The 20,912-nt window shown below is 40.0% G+C and overlaps 1 protein-coding gene and 1 long non-coding RNA gene across 3 annotated transcripts; one reads left to right on the forward strand and one right to left on the reverse strand.

Annotated features, from left to right (window-relative positions):
- Positions 1–2,729: 2,729 nt before the first annotated feature.
- Positions 2,730–6,487, reverse strand: LOC124022484. The gene is made up of 3 exons (XR_006836388.1): positions 5,737–6,487; positions 4,366–4,457; positions 2,730–3,429 (listed from the first exon to the last, which is right to left on the reverse strand). It is a non-coding gene; the product is annotated as an uncharacterized LOC124022484 (long non-coding RNA).
- LOC124022483 (rho GTPase-activating protein gacV-like) lies at positions 6,023–14,892 on the forward strand. Of its 2 annotated transcripts, XM_046337403.1 has the most exons (3): positions 6,023–6,468; positions 14,337–14,539; positions 14,708–14,892. In XM_046337403.1, exons 1-3 carry the CDS (start codon positions 6,108–6,110, stop codon positions 14,765–14,767), a joined length of 624 nt encoding a protein of 207 aa, XP_046193359.1. In that variant the 5' UTR covers positions 6,023–6,107; the 3' UTR covers positions 14,768–14,892. The 2 variants fall into 2 exon arrangements, with proteins under 2 accessions (XP_046193359.1, XP_046193358.1); XM_046337402.1 differs by having other exon boundaries at positions 6,024–6,468; positions 14,337–14,892.
- The last annotated feature ends 6,020 nt before the right edge of the window (positions 14,893–20,912 follow it).

The following is a 20,912-nucleotide window of genomic DNA, read 5'->3' on the forward strand; positions in this document are numbered from 1 at the left end:
CATTGATTCTTGAAGAATATAACACATGCCTCATGAGCTGATTCAACTGTTTTCCCCATCAGAACCCCAAACAATTAAAAAAAAAATGTATTTGTAATAAAGACAATTACAACAATACTGAATGAACACTTATTTTAACTTAATATAATACATCAATAAAATACATTTAGCCTCAAATAAATAATGAAACATGTTCAATTTGGTTTAAATAATGCAAAAACAAAGTGTTGGAGAAGAAAGTAATATGTGCCATGTAAAAAAAGTTAACGTTTCAGTTCCTTGCTCAGAACATATGAAAGCTGGTGGTTCCTTTTAACATGAGTCTTCAATATTTCCAGGTAAGAAGTTTTAGGTTGTAGTTATTATAGGAATTATAGGACTATTTCCCTCTATACCATTCATATTTCATTAACCTTTGACTATTGGATGTTCTTATAGGCACTTTAGTATTGCCGGTGTAACAGTATAGCTTCCATCCCTCTCCTCGCTCCTCCCTGGGCTCGAACCAGGAACAAAACGACAACAGCCACCCTCGAGGCAGCGTTACCCATGCAGAGCAAGGGGAACAACTACTCCAAGGCTCAGAGTGGGTGACGTTTGAAACGCTATTAGCGCACGCTAACTAGCTAGCCATTTCACTTCGGTTACACCAGCCTCATCTCGGGAGTTGATTGGCTTGAAGTCATAAACATTTACATTTAATTAATTTGACATTGTCATTTAGCAGCTCTTATCCAGAGCGACTTACAAATTGGCAGCGCAATGCTTGACGCACAGACAGCGCAATGCTTGGCACCTGCTTCTGCCTACCACCGCTCAGTCAGATACTTAGATACTCGTATGCTTGTATGCTCAGTCAGATAAATGCAATTGCAGGACATAGCTAGATAATATCTTAGTAATATCATCAACCATGTGTGGTTAACTAGTGATTATGATTGATTGTTTTTATAAGATAACTTTAATGATTTTATTGATGTATTGTATTAAGTTAAAATAAGTGTTCATTCAGTGTTGTTGTAATTGTCATTATTACAAATACATTAAAAAATATATTTTAAAAATCAGTATCGGCTTTTTTGGTCCTCCAATAATCTGTATCGGCATTGAAAAATCATAATCGGTCGACCTCTAATCCAAAGTAGTGTGAAATGCACTCATTAGCAACCTGGAAATGGAGGTTACTCCCCTGAGTTTCCCCCATTCAGAATACATTGTGAAAAACTAAAATCTTTGCTCACCATTTTTGCTCTAGGCAGATATACTACATACAATTTTAGCAAACACAGAAAGGGGCCTATATTGGAGACCAAATGTCGTCTGGCACACTGCTTAGAGTTTCAACAACATGATTTACTTATTTCTAGTCTACAATCTTAGATGTTACTACTAATGTGAAAACAAGACAAAATATGACTATTCTTGCTCATTTTAAGACAACTGTCAAATAATCATTACATTCATTACAGACAACAATTGTTGTAAAACATCATGGCTACGCTGTTGGCATCACCTTTTACAGTGGATTACCGCTGTTGTGGGCCTTTAATCATCTGTCTGACTTTGTTATTCACACAGGAGAGAGACGGGACTACCGTGGATCCTCTGGGGAGCCTCAACAACCTCATGATGCTGACAAGGCAGAGAAGAGTCTCTCCACATTAGAACACCCCAAGAAACACCTGCAGAGATCCACAGGGAAGAGAACTCTCTGCTGCTCTGACTGTGGGAAGAGATTCACCTCATCAGGCATTACAATTCATCAGCGAACACACACAGGGGAGAAATCTTATAGCTGTGATCAATGTGGGAAGAGTTTTACTACATCTGGATCTCTGACTTTACACCAGAGAACACACACAGGAGAGAAACCTTATAGCTGTACTCAATGTGGGAAGAGTTTTACTCAATCCATCAGCACACCTGATAACACACCAGAGAACACACACAGGAGAGAAACCACATAGCTGTGATCAATGTGGGAAGAGTTTTGCCCAATCTGGAGCGCTGACAGTGCACCAGAGAATACACACAGGAGAGAAATCCTTATAGCTGTAGTCAATGTGGGAACAGTTTTGCTGCATCAAGAACTCTGACTCAACACCAGAGAATACACACAAGAGAGAAATCCTTTGTCTGTGAATAATGTGGGAAGAGTTTTGGTCAATCTGGCCATCTGGTATCACACCAGCGGGCACACACAGGAGAGAAATCTTATAGCTGTGATCAGTGTGCCAAGAGATACTTTAATAAAAGATCTCTGATCAAACATCAGAAAATACATACATGAATGAGTTATTTCATGATACCAATGAAAACATGTCACAATGTAGAATGTTTTAACATTGTAGTAGGAGTATTTTAATGACGTCACAATGTAGAACCCTAAACATTTGTCCCCTGTTCTATTGATTTCAACATGATATGGATATTAGCCTCAGGGGGAAAATCCAGGCTCTGAAATGGAAGAGTATTATTTAACAAAAAGTGATTAACAAAAAAATGGTTTTGTTACACTTACCACGTTCGTGATCCACTTGAATCAAAATGCAACACTTCAAAATGTATCAAGCTGTTTTCTGCAAGTTGTCCTCTAACCAGGGATGTACACATTACTCCCAGATTCAGTGTGGTTTTTGAGCTGTTAGCTTTAACAGGACGTGCAACCCCATCTCTCTCCTCTTGCACAAATGATTTTAGCATGATATCGATGAGTTATAACAAATAAGTGTTGTGTTCCTTTGTTTAGTGACTCCTAAATTTAAATGCATCACTCCAAATGTAGCTGACTGTCTTCTGCAGGTTGTCCTCTAACCAGTGAGGAAATGGGAGATATCTTTTACCATGTGTTTTTTTAAGTTGTGTTAGTTTCAACAGCACGTACAACCTAATTTCCCCTCTAATCGATATCAGTGATTTATTGCTTCTTGTCAAAACAACAGCGTTTTTGATGCTTGTGCAGTTTATAAGGAGCTTGTTTTAAAAATTACAAGTAATGATTATTGTGGCAGATGTTTGTGTATACAGCACATGTTATGTTTAGGTTTTCAATTTATCCCAAACTGTTTCTGCATATTGGTTATTGATTTGGAGACATTAAAACTGTGTTTTGACATTGGGGATATCACACCTAGCAAAATGTCATTGAAAATATGTTGAAAATAAGACTGTAACCGAATATTTAATATTTACATTTCATGTAACATTTAGTAATCATAATTATTTATGCAACCAACTGACAATTTTTGGGTACAATTATATTGACGTTGTTGCCCTGCTTTTAAAATATCAGGGTTAATTTTCCAGCCTGCTGAAGGTGTGGTGGAGTGGTAAACACCACCCCCTGCTCTACCAGGGGCTTGAGGTGGTCTCCCACAGCTCTGCTTATGTCATGCTCTGTGGCCTTGCTGTTCCATTTCTTGACTGTCCCTGTAACACAGAAATACATTTAGTCATATTATATAAAACATTAAAAGTAATCGATATGGAGCGTCTATGGCCTCAGTTACACCTGGCACCTAAATGTGACTTATGTCATCTGATCACTCCAAACTGCATTAGGTTCAGATCTACCAGGATGGGCCTTTGACAGTCTGGATGCAGTCAGGCCACTGAATATAAATAAGCAACGTAAAGAGATGGGGTGAATGAGTGGGGAAAAGTACATTCTACACAAATGACCATAATAGCAAAGAACAAATGTGTGTGCCTGAGACCTCCTCTCTCTCAGGAGGACCTGAGCCCTAGGACCATGCCAGAAGAGGACTGGCCACCCCACATATGCTCTCTCTAATTCTCTCTTTCTTTCTCTCTCTCGGAGGACCTGAGCCCTAGGACCATGCCTCAGGACTACCTGACATGATGACTCCTTGCTGTCCCCAGTCCACCTGGCCGTGCTGCTGCTCCAGTTTCAACTGTTCTGCCTTATTATTATTCGACCATGCTGGTCATTTATGAACATTTGAACATCTTGGCCATGTTCTGTCATAATCTCCACCCGGCACAGCCAGAAGAGGACTGGCCACCAGGTTTCTTCCTAGGTTTTGGCCTTTCTAGGGAGTTTTTCCTAGCCACCGTGCTTCTACACCTGCATTGCTTGCTGTTTGGGGTTTTAGGCTGGGTTTCTGTACAGCACTTTGAGATATCAGCTGATGTATGAAGGGCTATATAAATCAATTTGATTTGATTTTGATTTTAAATGAACTTTCATACAGCCAAAAGGGGTGGGAAATTACACCAATATCAGTGGTCAATTTGCACTAATGTAAATAAACATGGATGATGGAACATATTCCCTTTTGCTGATGTGATGAACCACTAAGGGGACATAAATATTTACCATCTAAACCATGTGTGACCTCTCACCTCTCTGGCTGTAGAAGTGTTCTTCCTAACCAGTCCCTCAACAGCTCTCTGACTGAGCTCCACCCTCACTGGGTCTTCAGAGGAGAGGAAGGCTGAGGAGGGTTGGAAGGATGAATGGATCAGTCACTCAATAAAGTGTAGAGCTGCTGTCTGACAAAATCACAATTTTAGTAGTTCATTAAAATAAATAAGGCTTTATGACTGCTGAATATCAATCACTTAGATTGTGGTCTTCTGTATCAATCACTTAGATTGTGTAATTTCAGGTAGCGATACATCCTTGGGACGTCCCTAGTCCATTGAAGTTTACATTTAAAATGGTTAAGTTAGAGATTAAGGTTAGGGTTTAGGGTAGGGATGTCCCAAGAATCCCAGATAGCATTGACCATTGTGCATTTGTAACCGATGTGAAATGGCTGGCTAGTTAGCGGGGTGTGCGCTAATAGCGATGGTAACGATGTTTCGTGGGAGGCAGTTGTTTATGTGTGCAGAGTCCCTGGTTCGAGCCCAGGTAGGGGCGAGGAGAGGGACGGAAGCTATACTGTTACACATTCTTCAGTCTCTTTTACGTAGCAGGTGTAAAAGAAACACAGACAAGACAAGTAGGCGCTCAGGTCATTATGGTCATTGTAGTTTTAAAAAAATAGCATCTAATTATGTGTAACTGTATGTGGGGTTGTTAGAGAAGAATGTGATTGTCAGCCCTAACAATCCATTCTAGCATCTCATCAGGCTCTGAAAAAGTCTTCATTGATGACGTGTTCTTTCTATTCCAGGGGACAGCAGAGGAACTTCATCAATTCCACTCCTTCATCAATACAAGCAGTGAACATCTGAAATTCACCCTCACCTTTAATGCGCATGAAACAAGTTACCCGATGGTTGGACGATACTTTTCTCATCAATCATCTTAAATACCATACTTAAAAACTGGAAATCAACCAATCCTTACCTATGATGTTAACTACAACAGAAATAACTTCCAATGTAGAACTTTAAATTAAACCAATTATTTGCGCTCATGACTTGGGTGATTAAAGTAAACCACAGTTTTGGAAATACATAATGCCATCTAACCAATCATAGATTGTTAGCTATATGCAGTTATCTTAGCCAGCCAGCTAACGTTTGCTATTTAGCCAACTAGCTATTTGCCTAAACAACATAACCAACCAGCACGGTTATGGTCAGCAGAGACCAACTACCGGAGACCAATTAGATCCCAACTAACAGTAAGCCAAGGTGGAAAAAGTTACAAAACTCCAGTAGTCGAATTCACAGAAAACATGCTGAAAAGTAGTGATGGGGAAACAAAGCTTCCTGAAGCATTGGCTCTTTCCAGATAATTGTTTAAAAAAATAGGTTCATTACTCAAGGCTTTGAGCGACACAGAATTTAGAAAAGCCACATTTTGAAAGATGACGTCCCCCACCGTAGCAGCGTAGCCTTCAGGTCTGCTACTAAACCACTGGCCTTGATCGAGAGCATCAAGTCCATGCTGAATTGTGGGTAAACGGTGACTGGCTGACTGATGTATAAATAATAACGAGTAGTTATTTAAAATGCAAGGTGATTTGTAAATGAGTCAGCAGCCACCTGCACTGTCGGCTGCAATGTCGAACGAGCCCAAATTCATCAAAACCAATCAGGTGTTCGACGAAATTATTCTTCAGACGTCATTGATCACGTGCTGCTGATAAAGGGACACTGCTTTGAATTATACCGCTTAGCGACTTCAGTCCATGCCTCATAGCTCCAGTCTCAAACTTAACCACGTTCCTGCTGAAGAAGAGGCGGTCTGCTGTATGGAGAAAGAAACTCTCGTGAAAGAGGTGGAGGAAGAGGAGACTGTTACAATACAAAAACAAGTAGAGGTCGAGGCTGTTACTGTGAACGAAGAAGAAAATGACGTCTCAGTTAAAGAAGAGGAAGACGACGACGTTTCAGTGAAAGAAGATGATGAAGAAGATGAAGAAGAGGGGGAGGTGACTGTGTCATCGAACAATGAAGAAGAGGAGGAAACTGGATATCTGGGCCCGGTTTCCCAAACGCATCTTAAGGTGTCCGATGGTTCTAACGATGAACCGGCCCTGATTAACACTAGTAAGTACTGTCTTAACAGAAGCACAAACTCTGCTGTTGTTGAACTGATGTGTGGTGTTAATGGGGAAATTTGCAATTGCTACATCCATATTTTGATTTTTAAATTAATTAATCTATAGGCATTGATTCTTGAAGAATATAACGCATGCCTTATGAGCTGAGTTCAACTGTTGTACCCCATCAGATCACCAAATAAGCTTTTTTTACTCCAATGTTTAGAAACAATGTAAACCAACACTGTATAGCCTCAAAACATAATGTTGATATCATGGATGGTCAGTCCTTGCATCCATAGGTCTGACTATGAATTTGAGAGTAGTTACATTTCTCCAGCCCCATCCATCTTATTACCAAAATAGTGGTGTAATTACAGCGTTGGACTAGTAACCGAAAGGTTGCAAGTTCAAATCCCTGAGCTGACAAGGTACATATCTGTCGTTCTGCCCCTGAACAGGCAGTTAACCCACTGTTCCAAGGCCATCATTGAAAATAAGAATTTGTTCTTAACTGACTTGCCTAATAAAATAAAGGTTAAAAAAAAACTTTTTTTTGTTATTGGTTGAATTGCAGATTGGTAGATTGAATGTTGTGTGGCTTTTTTAAAGGGGCAACCTAGTTTTTAAACAAACAAAATGGCTGCCCAGACAACTGAGCTGTGTCAGAATACTCATACTAACCGTACTATTTGATGTTAATGGAGTATATCGTTTACTTATTAAAGTATGATGTAAGTAGTATGCAAAAGTTCCCGGATGTCATACTAAATTCGCCAAAATATGACATATACCCGCAGGACTTTAGGGCCCAATAATGCAATTCTTCAGGAAATGGGCGTGGCTTCAACGTTTTCAGATTTGTAGAAAATGGGGGAATATATGCATACGTGACACGTTATGTTAGCTACACTATCCTTACAAAACACACAGCATATCTTTACAGCAGTATGTATCGGTATGTTAGCTACACTATCCTTACAAAACACATAGCATATCTTTACAGGTATATCTTTTAGCAGCAGGACAAGTATGTATCGGTAGAACTATATTACAAAACACATAATATGACAGCAGTTGTAGGTATAGAACACTATCCTTACAAAACACATAGCATATCTTTACAGCAGTATGTATCGGTATGTAGCTACACTATCCTTACAAAACACATAGCATATCTTTACAGCAGTATGAAATAGCTACACTATCGGTATGTTAGCTACACTATCCTTACAAAACACATAGCATATCTTTTCCTTACAAAACAGCATATGTATCGGTATGTTAGCTACACTATCTTTCTATATTCAAAACACAAAACAGCATATCTTTACAGCAGTATGTATCGGTATGTTAGCTAAATATCTCGTACAAAACACATAGCATATCTTTACAGCAGTATGTTATGTTAGCTACACTATCCTTACAAAACACAATATCTTTACAGCAGTATGTATCGGTATGTTAGCTACACTATCCTTACAAAACACATAGCATATCTTTACAGCAGTATGTATCGTTATGTTAGCTACACTATCCTTACAAAACACATAGCATATCTTTACAGCAGTATGTATCGTTATGTTAGCTACACTATCCTTACAAAACACATAGCATATCTTTACAGCAGTATGTATCGTTATGTTAGCTACACTATCCTTACAAAACACATAGCATATCTTTACAGCAGTATGTATCGGTATGTTAGCTACACTATCCTTACAAAACACATAGCATATCTTTACAGCAGTATGTATCGGTATGTTAACTACACTATCCTTACAATGACACATAGCATATCTTTACAGCAGTATGTAAATCAAAACAATATAGCTTCACACTATTTTACAAAACACATAGCATATCTTTACAGCAGTATGTATCGTTATGTTAGCTACACTATCCTTACAAAACACATAGCATATCTTTACAGCAGTATGTATCGTGTTAGCTACACTATCCTTACAAAACACATAGCATATCTTTACAGCAGTATGTATCATGTTAGCTACACTATCCTTACAAAACACATTATATCTTTACAGCAGTATGTATCAATGTTAGCTAACTATCCTTACAAAACACATAGTATCTTTACAGTTATGTATCGTTATGTTAGCTACACTATCCTTACAAAACACATAGCATATCTTTACAGCAGTATGTATCGGTTATATCCTTAACTACTATCCTTACAAAACACATTGCATATCTTTACAGCAGTATGTATCGGTATGTTAGCTAGCTACCTAACGTTAGTTGGCTACTTATACATCAAACTTGCCAGTTTAGTAACTATATTCTAACCAACTACCCAATGTTTATTGACTTGCTTAGAGAGCAGAATAACTGATGAATTTAATAACGCTCAACACCCATTGAATATGTCCGGTGTCAGTAAACAACTGCAAAAATGCTCAAATTAATTTGTTGCCAGCAGCACAGTTAGTCACCAACGCTCTGGATAACATGAAAACAGCCTAACCAGCTCTGCTAGGGCAAGTAAAATGGTAAGAGTGAGGTTTTCTCTGATTTGTGTCTAGCAAGCCATCCAATGTTAGCCAGTTAGCTTGGGTGCTTTGCTGTCATTGCGAGGTCAGAACGCTTGGATCGACCCTACTCCTCAGCCATATAGTATTAGTTTACAAACAGTGGTGTTATACGAGCTTATGTTTTGGTTTCTGGTGGGGTAATATGGCTGAAACATTTGAGGCATTTATAAGTTATATTCTTCAAGAATCAATGGTTATATAGTAAATGGGTCTTTCTATAACTGCCAGTGTAGATTTCCTGTTGGGGTCAAATTGTTAGAGCTGTTAAGTCATTGTATAATATTCTGGCAATTATTTTCATGCCATTACATTAAAGGCGAAAGATTGTCTTTTCTTAGCAAGGTGTTGCTTAAATAATGTTAGCTGCTAATCGCTAGCTAGCGTGCTAAATGTATTAAGAGCAAACGTAGCTAGCTAATACTGCCTGGTACCAGTGCTGTTGTAGGCCTAGATAAGCATGTTTGTGCAACGGTATCTTATCAGAGAGGAGTAAGCAAAGTATGAATATGTTGGTTAGCTAGCAGGCTACATTAAGTAAGAAAACAACATGTAATGTAACATCTAATTAGGGTCAACTGGAAACACTGACCATCACTTTGGTTCCTACCATGTCTTCTTCGCTGAGGTTTGTCAGACTACACTCATCAGGTGTATTACTGCCACCTACAGTAACCAAAATGCAAAAAAATTGGGATTGACAAATCATACTAATTACCTAAAATAAACATGAACCAAATTCACTCCACTACCCTGAATTTCAAACACAAATGGTACTATTCAGATCCCCACATAGGTTCATGAACCTGAGAGGGCTGGAACGTCTTCATTCAGTTCTCCCTGTACCATTTTATCTGAAGTCCTGGGGATCCAGAAATCTATTTGCCGCCTTCACAATGATGTCTAGCTTCTTAGATGTTGTATTAGTTTAGTATTAATGCAATTTATCACTGCGGCAGTGAGGACAATGCAAACCAATGTTGTAGAAACTCCAAGCTAATGCGGAAACTGCTAGTTTTAGACGAAGGTTGCTAATAATTTATTAATGCAATTTATCACTTGCTCTATAAACACAACAAAGTCCACCTTGTTCACTATTAGTGTATTGGGATCCTTCTCCTGCATGGCTTCACTGCAGACTGTGGGACATCCACTACCTTCTCCTCTCTACTCCTTCAGCTATTTTCACTGCCTCCACATAGGATACCTGCTGGATGGGCCTGATCATCCTAGCTACTACAACATCCTTCATCCGTACAGTGCACTCCGGGAACTCGGGAACGTGATTCCCATCACAATTACAACATGCTTCATCTGACTATGACATATTCATTCCTTCAACAAACACTTGCCACATGTCCAACCTTTTTTACAATTGTAACACTGCAGCGGCTTCTGTATATCTCACTTACCCAGGTTTTACATAAGATGGGAGAACTACTTCACCAAACCACAGTAAAACCTTCAGTCTATCATTAATTTTAATCCACCTACCTGAAATGTTTAACCTAAACCACACAAAGCTTTCTCCTTTTGCGCTGTTGACACACAATCGGCATCATACCACTCCTGGTCACTCGAACCGATTCCACTTTACCCAATTCATCCTTCACCATCTTTGAGACCGTTAACAGGTCACCCACAGAAACATCCTTGCTGATGATTCCAACTCTGACCCAAAACTGCTGTTCATTACCAACTTTAGCCCTTTTCACTCTACTGTTCTTCACCATCATCCAGTCAGACAAACCAACTGTACTCACGCCATGATAATCCCTCAATGCTTCCTCCATTGCTCCTCCTGTCATCCCCCAGACTCCCTCGCTCTGTGCTGTGAAAGATGTGAGTTTGTGTTCTCAAAGTAGCATCTATATTGTTTTCATTCCAGCACATCTGTTGTTTATCCAACTTGTTAACCCTTTCGTCTGCACTACTTGCTGTCATTTCCCTTCCTGATTTTCCTCTCTTGGATGTCTCCACCATGCTCCTACTCTGTCAGTAATTCCTCCCTGGTTTATTAATTGGTAGTCATGTCAAACAACAATATATTAATGGTGCTGTACATTCTATTCCAAATCTAGAATTAGAATCGTCTTTGTTTCCATGATTTCAACAGTTCACCAGTTAACTAAGCCTATAATGTGGAAACCAAGGATGTGGATAGCAATGAACTTGAAGCTCTCAACCTGCTCCACTACAACCCCTTCGATGAGAATGGGGGCGTGCTCAGTGTTTAGTTCCAGGGTCCTTCGCTTAGTGATGCTCTTTGAAGGACTATAGTGTTGGACGCTGAGCTGTAGTCAATGAACAGCATTCTCACATAGGTGTTCCTTTTGTCCGGGTGGGAAAGTGCAGTGTGGAGTGCAATAGAGATTGCATCATCTGTGGATCTGTTGGGGCGGTATGCAAATTGGAGTTGGTCCCGGGTTTCCGGGTTAATGGTGTTGATGTGAGCCATGATCAGCCTTTCAAAGCACTTCATGGCTACAGATGTGCGTGCTATGTGTCGGTAGTCATTTAGGCAGGTTACCTTAGTGTTCTTGGGCACAGGGATTATGGTCTGCTTGAAACATGTTGGTATTAGAGACTCAGACAGGGCTTGAAAATGTCAGTGAAGACCCTTGCCAGTTGGTCAGCGCATGCTTGGAGCACACATCCTGGTAATCAGTCTGGCCCTGCGGCCTTGTGAATGTTAACCTGTTTAAAGGTCTTACTCACATCGGCTGCGGAGAGCGTGATCACAAAGTTGTCCGAAACGGCGTTACCTCACTGCGAGCATAGAAGTTATTTAGCTCGTCTTGTAAGGTTGTCACTGGGTAGCTATCTGCTGTGCTTCCCTTTGTAGTCTGGGAATTAGATTTGATTAGAAATTGTCCGTCTGTTACCACAGAAGGGGTCCGTTTGTCCCATTTCCAGCTAGGTTACGAGGTGCTTTGTCATTTCCAGAGTCAGTTTATTTTGGTACTGTCCATATATAGCTTGTTTTTGGTCACAGAATGGCTGAATAAGTGCAACATTTTACCTGGAGCTAACTATGCAGAGCATAGGACATATTGAATGACTAGCTTCCCTCCAGGCCTGAGGACACACGCTCTCCAGTAGGCTTAAATTAAAGATACGGAAAATAGGAGTGGCAATATAGTCCGCTATTATCCTCAGTAAGTTTCCATCTAGATTGTCAGACCCTGGTAGCTTGTCATTGTTGATGGACAACAATAACTTTTTCACCTCTTACACACGGACTTTACGGAATTCTTAATTACAATGTTTGTCTTTCATAATTTGGTCAGATATACTTGTAAGTGTAGTGTCAGCGTTTGTTGCTGGTATATCATGCCTAAGTTTTGCTAATCTTGCCAATGAAAAAATCATAAAAGTAGTGGGCGTTGTGATGAATGAGCCATCTGATTCAGTTAATTTTTTCCCAACATTGTATGTAAGTTTCTGAAAAGCGTTTTACTATCATTCTTTGTCATTTATCTTTGATTTTGTAATTTCTTCTTTTTATTCAGTTTAGTCACATGATTTCTCAATTTGCAGGACGTTTGCCAATCGGTTGTACAGCCAGACTTATTTGTCATTCCTTTTGCCTCATCCTTCTCAACCATACCATTTTTCAATTCCTCATCATTCCACTGGGATTTAACAGCTTTTACAGTCATGTTCTTAATGGGTTCATGCTTATTAGTAACTGGAATAAGCAATTTCATAAATGCGTCCAAGTGTCTGGTTGCTCCTCATTACACACCACAGAGCAGTAAATATTTTTTACATAATCAACATATTAATCACCCGTTTTTACTAAATAATTGCGACACACAAATGACTCGAGGGAACCAGAGATCAAGATGGCCTAACCATAAGAAGGAAAAAAAAATATTCCTACTCCTGCTGCTGCTGGCCTTAAATTCTGACGTTATGCTCCTGAAGTTTCCAGTAATAGACTAAAACAGCAGTCGGCAACGTTTTCCATTTGAAGTGCAAATTTATCTGACCATTTCTACTGATCTGGTGCCAGTTATGATTTTCATATTCACATGTTACTGGAACGATTATAAATCAAATTATACTGTATCTCAAAATCATTGTCTGTGACTAATCTACATTCTATATAAATGAAAATGATATAAATCTAAATAATGTTTACTGCCATTGCCAACTATGTAAAAATAGCCTACATAAAGCCAACAAAGAGAAACATCTAGAACATATCCAGATAAAAATAAATCCAGATAAAAATAAATCATTTAGCAGACGCTCTTATCCAGAGCGACTTACAAATTGGTGCATTCACCTTATGCCTGCTGACATGGCCATTCTACATAGTTGATACATTTAAATTTATCATTTAGCAGTCTGTCTGAAACAGAGTAGAACAGTCACTTTACAATAGTGCATCTAAATCTTAAAGGGGAAGGGGGGTGAGAAGGATTACTTATCCTATCCTAGGTATTCCTTAAAGAGGTGGGGTTTCAGGTGTCTCCGGAAGGTGGTGATTGACTCCGCTGTCCTGGCGTCGTGAGTGGCGTGTATCAACTATCACCTAGGTCTGTCTGAAACGTGATAGCAACATTGTATAAAATATTCTGGGCTCTGTTTCCCGCACCAGTGAGTTTGGGACAGACTCAGTTGTAGGCTATTTGTAAAAGGGATAAGAAGTAATCAGGTATTGTATGACATTTCCACTCGATCAGAGCATTACATTTTTTCCCTTTCATGTCGAGTGGTTATCAAGAGTGAGAGATGGAAATATTTTACTCTAATCAATAGTTCTTTAAAGTATTTGTTAGACTTTGTTTACTTGCTGTTTGAGGTGAAGAGAAAATTACTTTGAGAAGCTCCACAAATCATTAGTGGTGGTGCGTAAATACTATCAGACATCCCCAAATAGGTGCATCGCTCTCTGCATCGCCCTCTGTTTGCTAAAATGCAATTTGGTTGCAGAAACTCCTCCATGCTAATGCGGAAACCGCTAGTTATACCATAGACCTACTGTAGGACTCATAACTTCACCAAACAACATAGACCTCCAGAAAGGTGCCTATATTGGAGACCAAAAGTTGTCTGGCACACTGCTTCGGATTTCAACTATTTTAAAATCGTATTTCTTGCATAAAATCGTCAATGTTACTACTAATGGGAAAACCAGGCAAAATATGACTTGTTGTTCACTTGACTGTCTTACGACAAATGTCTGTAATGAATGTTAATTATTTGACGTCATTGTTTGTTCAACATAATGGCTACGCTGTTGGCATCACCTTTTTACAGTGTATTTTTGCTGTTGTGGGTCTTAAACCACCTGTCTGACTTTTTGTTCACACAGGAGAGAGATGTGACTATCGTGGATCCTCTGGGGGCCTCAACAACCTCATGATGCTGACAGGGCAGAGAATAGTCTCTCCACATCAAAACACCTCAAGAAACACCAGCAGAGACCCACAGGGAAGAAATCTCATTGCTGCTCTGACTGTGGGAAAGGTTGCAAATCTTCATCAGAACTTAAAATACACCAGAGAACACACACAGGAGAGAAACCTTATAGCTGTGATCAATGTGGGAGGAGTTTTGTTCAATCTGGCCATTTGACTGAACACCACAGAACACACACAGGAGAGAAACCTTATAGCTGTGATCAATGTGGGAGGAGTTTTACTACATCTAGCGTTCTGACAGTACACCAGAGAACACACACAGGAGAGAAACCTTATAGCTGTGATCAATGTGGGAGGACTTTTACTACATCTAGCATTCTGACAGTACACCAGAGAAAACATACAGGAGAGAAACCTTATAGCTGTGATCAATGTGGGAGGAGTTTTGTTCAATCTAGCCATCTGACTGAACACCACAGAACACACACAGGAGAGAAACCTTATATCTGTGATCAATGTGGGAGGAGTTTTACTACATCTAGCGTTCTGACAGTACACCAGAGAACACACACAGGAGAGAAACCTTATAGCTGTGATCAATGTGGGAGGAGTTTTACTACATCTAGCGTTCTGACAGTACACCAGAGAACACACACAGGAGAGAAACCTTATAGTTGTGATCAATGTGGGAGGAGTTTTGTTCAATCTGGCCATTTGACTGACACCAGAGAACACACACAGGAGAGAAACCTTATAGCTGTGATCAATGTGGGAGGAGTTTTACTACATCTAGCGTTCTGACAGTACACCAGAGAACACACACAGGAGAGAAACCTTATAGCTGTGATCAATGTGGGATGAGTTTTACTGTATCAAGCAATCTGATAAGACACCAGAGAAAACACACAGGAGAGAACTTTTAGCTGTGATCAATGTGACAAGAGATACTCTGATAAAAGATCTCTGATCAAACATCAGAAAATACATACATGAAGTTGTTTTGATATCAATGAAATAATGTCACAATGTAAAATGTTTTAACATTGTAGTAGTTTTAATGATGTCACATGTGAACTGTTTTAGTGAGTATGATGTCACAATGTAAATGTTTTAACATGAAGGAGTAATTTTAATGATGTCACAATGTAAAATGTTTTAACATTGTAGTAGGAGTAATTTTAATGATGTCACAATGTAGAATGTTTTAACATTGTAGTAGGAGTATTTTAATGATGTCACAATGTAGAATGTTTTAACATTGCAGTCGGAGTATTTTAATGATGTTCTTCCTCACCGTTTTCAATTGATTGCAGCATGATATGGATATTAGTCTCAGGGGAAAATCCAGGCTCTGAATTGAAAGAGTATTATTTAACAAAAAGTGACTAACAAAAAAAGAGCTGTGTTACACTTACTGTGTTGGTGACCCACTTTAATCAAAATGCATCACTTCAAAATGTAGCTTGCTGTTTTCTACAAGTTGAAAAAGCTGCTTGTTTAAAAATACATGTAATATGATAATTGTTGCAGATGTTTGTATATACACACATGAAAGCAGTATAATAAATTGGTCTATAATCAATTTTATTAACAATCTGACATCACTCCAGTATTTCTTGACAACATTCAAATGCTAATTGTCTTTATTCCACTACTGAAGAAGCATGACTCAAATCACCTCATATTTCAAACATTCAGCCTGACAAAATGTTTTATTATTCCATGCCTCACCATTAAGTGAAGTATTGCCAATACATATTAACAAAGGGGTGTACATTTGGTTTTGATTTTCATATTTACAATTATTTAACATTTAGTAATCATAATTATTTATGCAATCTGCTGACTATTTTTGGGTACAATTATATTGACAATGTTGCCCTGCTTTTAGAATATCAGGATTCATTCTCAATGTGCTAACCCAAATGCATGACATTAGGGACTGGGCCCGAACCAACAACATGCCTTTCGAGTGAACCCTGAAAAGAGAGCGAGAAGTTGGTTGCTGATTGTCTCAAGGGTGGGCAGTCAACCCGTTTTTCATTGCCATGGATCACAATTTATTTTGACTGCACGTTTTTCCATGTTGGAGACAAGGTTTTTGGGGGCTCCTTGCAAGTTGAAGAGAAGTTCTACTATTGTATATTATTTAGAAATGTGTTTTTTCTTGTTTTTAATTGTTGACAGCCAGTAGACACCATGTTTATATTGAAGCATTGTAGTTGATTATGTGAAATGGAAGTTTTCTGTTGGGGGTGAGCAACCATGTCCAACAAAAATATAGGATTTGTTGTCTTAAGGGGGAAGGTGTTACAGGCTTTGGTCTTTCCATTTATGTTTTGAGGTTGAACTTGGGTACTTTAGCAGGTATAGCTATAGCTCGTTAGCTGATTAGTGTCACCGTTAGCGTAGCTCGTTAGCGGGTATAGTTAGCAGTGCACTGATTGGTGTCACCTCGTTAGTCAGTACGTGTTACACTTGTGCTGGCTTGTCCATCTCATTAGTGGGAAGGTGTTTCACCTGAGCTGGTCCAGGTTCTATTTAAGAGTGTCTGGCCCAGTGCTCCAGTTGTCTTGATAGATTTGGAGAGTCAGCACCTTTAGTTGATCCACCTTTTTGGATTTGCTTCCTGTTTATAAGTTTGAGGTGGTGGGACGGGTGCGCCATCATCCGTGAGGAGATCATCTGGACCGTCGGTTCCGGGGATTGGACTGGCCAACACGGTGCGCTTTTCTTGGCGGGGAAAAGAGATGGAGCCTTGGGGGAGAGAAACCTTCGGGAGGAACATCCTAATGGGGCACCTAAAATTGAAGGTTAAAGATGTTCTATGCCTTCAGGGGAACCCAATGGAGAAGGGGTTTGATGTAACCCTATATTTGGAAGAAAAACACAATGAGATTATGAAGACGGTGACTGAAAGGAAAGAAGAAGGTCCCCTGTGTCATTACACGGTGACCAGCCTGGCAAGAAACAACTTCAGGGTGGTCACCGTAACCATGTACAATCCGCACGTGAAGGACGAAGAAGTGAGGGCCTTTCTGGGGAGGTACATGGACAATGTCTCCTCAGCGAGGTACCTCAGGGACTCCCTGGGTTTCTGGAATGGGAAGAGAGGCTTCCAGGTGTTACTCAGGGAGTCCCCGAAGAGTGTGGATGGCTACCTCCATCCTCCGGCAATGTTCTCCCTGGGGGCTGACAGGGGAACCCTATACTATGCACGTCAGCCCCCGTTCTGCAGGCGTTGTATGGCCTACGGCCATACCCTGGCCTCGTGCGGCGCCAAGAGGTGTCGGTTTTGTGGGTCGGAAGAGCACGAGGCCAGGGAGTGTGACGAGCCCAAGGCTTGCCACGGGTGTGGCTCCAGAGAACACCTGTGGCGTGATTGCCTGGCTCGTCACAGGTCATACGCGTCTGCAGCTGGGGGAGCGGGGATGGGGGAGAAAAGAAAGGACGCGTGCGGATTGTACCAATGGCACAGGGAAAAGGACAGAGAAGGACGGAGAAGGGAAGAAGGAAGAGGCGAAAAGAAAGCGGAGTGAAGATGGAAAGAAGGAAAAAGGAGAGAATAAAAAGGCGGAAGAACGGGAAGGAGCGGAGAAGAGGGAGAGTGGGACAGTGGTGCGAGAAGGAGTGGAAGAGGGAGCGGTGACAGTGACGGAGGGAGGTGTGGAGATAGAGGAATTCTAAATTCCTTTAATGTTTTAATAATAATAATAACTCATTTCTAATTCATTTAATGAGTTGTAAGTTCATTAATTATGCATGAAGTCATTGAGACCAGTCTTAAAAGCCAGGTTAAAGGGTGGTTCCAGAGATCGTACTAACCACATAGCACAGATTTCTAAGGTTATTTAATGAAAAATTCATTAATTATGCATTGAAGTAGGTCCGAGACCAGTCTTAAACCAGCCAGGTTAAAAGATACTTTTAATTCCAGAGAGTACTAACCACATACAAGATTTCAATGTTATAAACTCAAAATGACATCATCAAACATTCTTATCTTGTTTTTTTGTTTAAAATGCTTTTTCTCCCCCTCATAAACCATTCAACCTGTCTAAAAGATACAGATTTCTCAACAATCAACAATGACAATCAAATTAGTTCTGCTTACATTTTCAGTAACAGCTTAACCAATAACCTTTACTTTTCATATCATAACATAATAGTATTAGAATAAATGGTTTCTAATCATTAAATACATAATTGATCATCTAAACTATATTTTCTTCTATCAATCCTCCCTTTGATCAAATATTATACATTCAATTCTACATCTAGTTTTATTTAATCATAAAAATATAAGTATAAACGAATTTAACTAACCTTTTTATAGAGGTTTATCAGATTATCATATGAATAGACACACACGTAATCAACAAATGAACATTATTATTTTACATTTAAGTCATTTAGCAGACGCTATCCAACTCTCCAAATATCATTAATCAAATCTAACCTTAACTCCAACTGTTTTTAAACCTACATCAGAATCATAACTCTTCCTTCCGGATTTTCGTCACGACCTTCATTAAAAAACAGTTTAATCATGGAAACAAATTACAATCTAATTCCCCTTCATCTCAACACTAGCCTCATCAAACATAAATTCCCCACAAATGACAGATCCAGATTCGTCCACTTCCTCTGTAGATATGCCTTCAGTCCTCCACGGGTCGGAACCTGGAATTGGCCCATAACGGCCCCATCTGTAGTGTCATTGATCTCTCTATAGTCCTGGAAACAATAACTTTCATACATACATGCAATCAACCACGTACGTACAAGACTAACACAGTCACACAGGTTAAGGTGGCCCATAACACCACATTTTTCCATAAATACTGTCAACCCAATTTAATTCAGAGAAATATCCACCCCAGAGTTTCTGCCAACCCGTGAGCCAGGGTGGTCAAAACAGCTGAGGCTTCGGGCACTGATTCGTCCGGAGCTGTGCCATTCGGGATGAAAGTACAACACATGTTCCCGAAGGTCACACATACTCCTCCCTTTTCAGCCAATAACATATCCAATGCAATTCTATTCTGCCAAGCCATCAGGCTGGTTGCTTCAGTCTGTTCTGCCAAACCTTTAATCGCATCTCTGGAATAATTGATAAAGCGCTGTTGATTATAATAAATATAATTAATCCAGTCTACATTGCTTGACTCTAAAAAATGCTTGACTCTAATCCTGCTAGTATCTGATTTATTGCCTTGAACTCATCCGGCACACCTCGTGGCACCCCAATGTTATCAATATATACTCTGTCGTCAAAAGACCCAGATGGAGCATCTCTTCTCTCTCGTTTTGCTAACTTCATGTCTTGGTGTTGTATGAGTGTAAAAGGCCTTCCTAAATGTACTAAAGCACATAGTCCATTCCAATCAGTCGGCAATACCGCACAAACTCATTCCCCCACACAACCACCAGATGTCGACACTGGCCCATTTTATTTTATTTGGCATTCCTGCTTTCATGAATAGCTTTACCATACATGCCATTCCCTTAGGGGAATTAATTCCGTTCAGTGGAAAAGGGATGGTTGTTAACTGGGGTTTTGCGTTTGCACAGGCATAACATTCATCTTTAGCCACTGATCTGGCCGTATATTGAATCCATTCCAACCATAAGTTGGACTCCCCAAATCCAGTCTCTACCTCTATAACTTCTTTAAGGTCTTTGGTCTGAACTATTCGTACTGGTCCTTTACCCTGGATGATTACACTAGGAATTGCCGTTATTTTAGAGGGATTGGTTGAACTTCGGCCAATCATATTCTCCTTATCGACTCTAACTTCTGCCACCTGGAACGGTACCATAGTATCAGTTGAAAACTGGTCGAAGCCCACATACCATAACCGAGGTCCTGAGTATTGACCGCCTTAATGTTAATTCGCACCTTTATACAATACTTCCTCTGCTCGGGAACACAGTCCAAAACGACAACCCTTACTATACTCCACCTGGTCCCAAATTGAGTGTATGGGTTTACGTAGCCATCTCTTTCAGTGTGAGCTATGACCTGGCTCCACGACTTACACGGTGCTTTACACAAATACTTCCCATAGAGTCCCATGGTTCTAGACTGCCAAGGGGTGAATGACTCCAATTGATCTACACAAAATTCTACTGAGAGATCCTTGCCCAATTCCACCCTCACATCCTTACTGTTTTGTTTCAGTGACCTTTTGAGAATCTTTGGTAACATCCCATTTCCCTCATCTAGCACATGAGTCAAATTATCCTCTTTGGCACTCTCCGGGGGATCATGGTGAATCAGGAATATGGCCCCCACAATAAAACAGCTCAGGACGGTCAGTGCACACGTGACACACGTGAAGCCCCACCCTCTCCCCGAGAACATATCAACAGCCAGAGCCAGACACATCTTCACTTCTATGAACAAAAACAGGGGTGACAGGACAGGGAGGATTTCATACTTCATTCGAGAGTTGGCCCCGGAATTCTGTTAATTCCAGTTCTTCTCCCGAACTCTGTTTATTGTCCGACAGTGAAAAAGTGTC

This window comes from Oncorhynchus gorbuscha, unplaced genomic scaffold, assembly GCF_021184085.1.
Source record: "Oncorhynchus gorbuscha isolate QuinsamMale2020 ecotype Even-year unplaced genomic scaffold, OgorEven_v1.0 Un_scaffold_1405, whole genome shotgun sequence".
In the NCBI taxonomy this organism is placed as follows: Eukaryota; Metazoa; Chordata; class Actinopteri; order Salmoniformes; family Salmonidae; genus Oncorhynchus; species Oncorhynchus gorbuscha.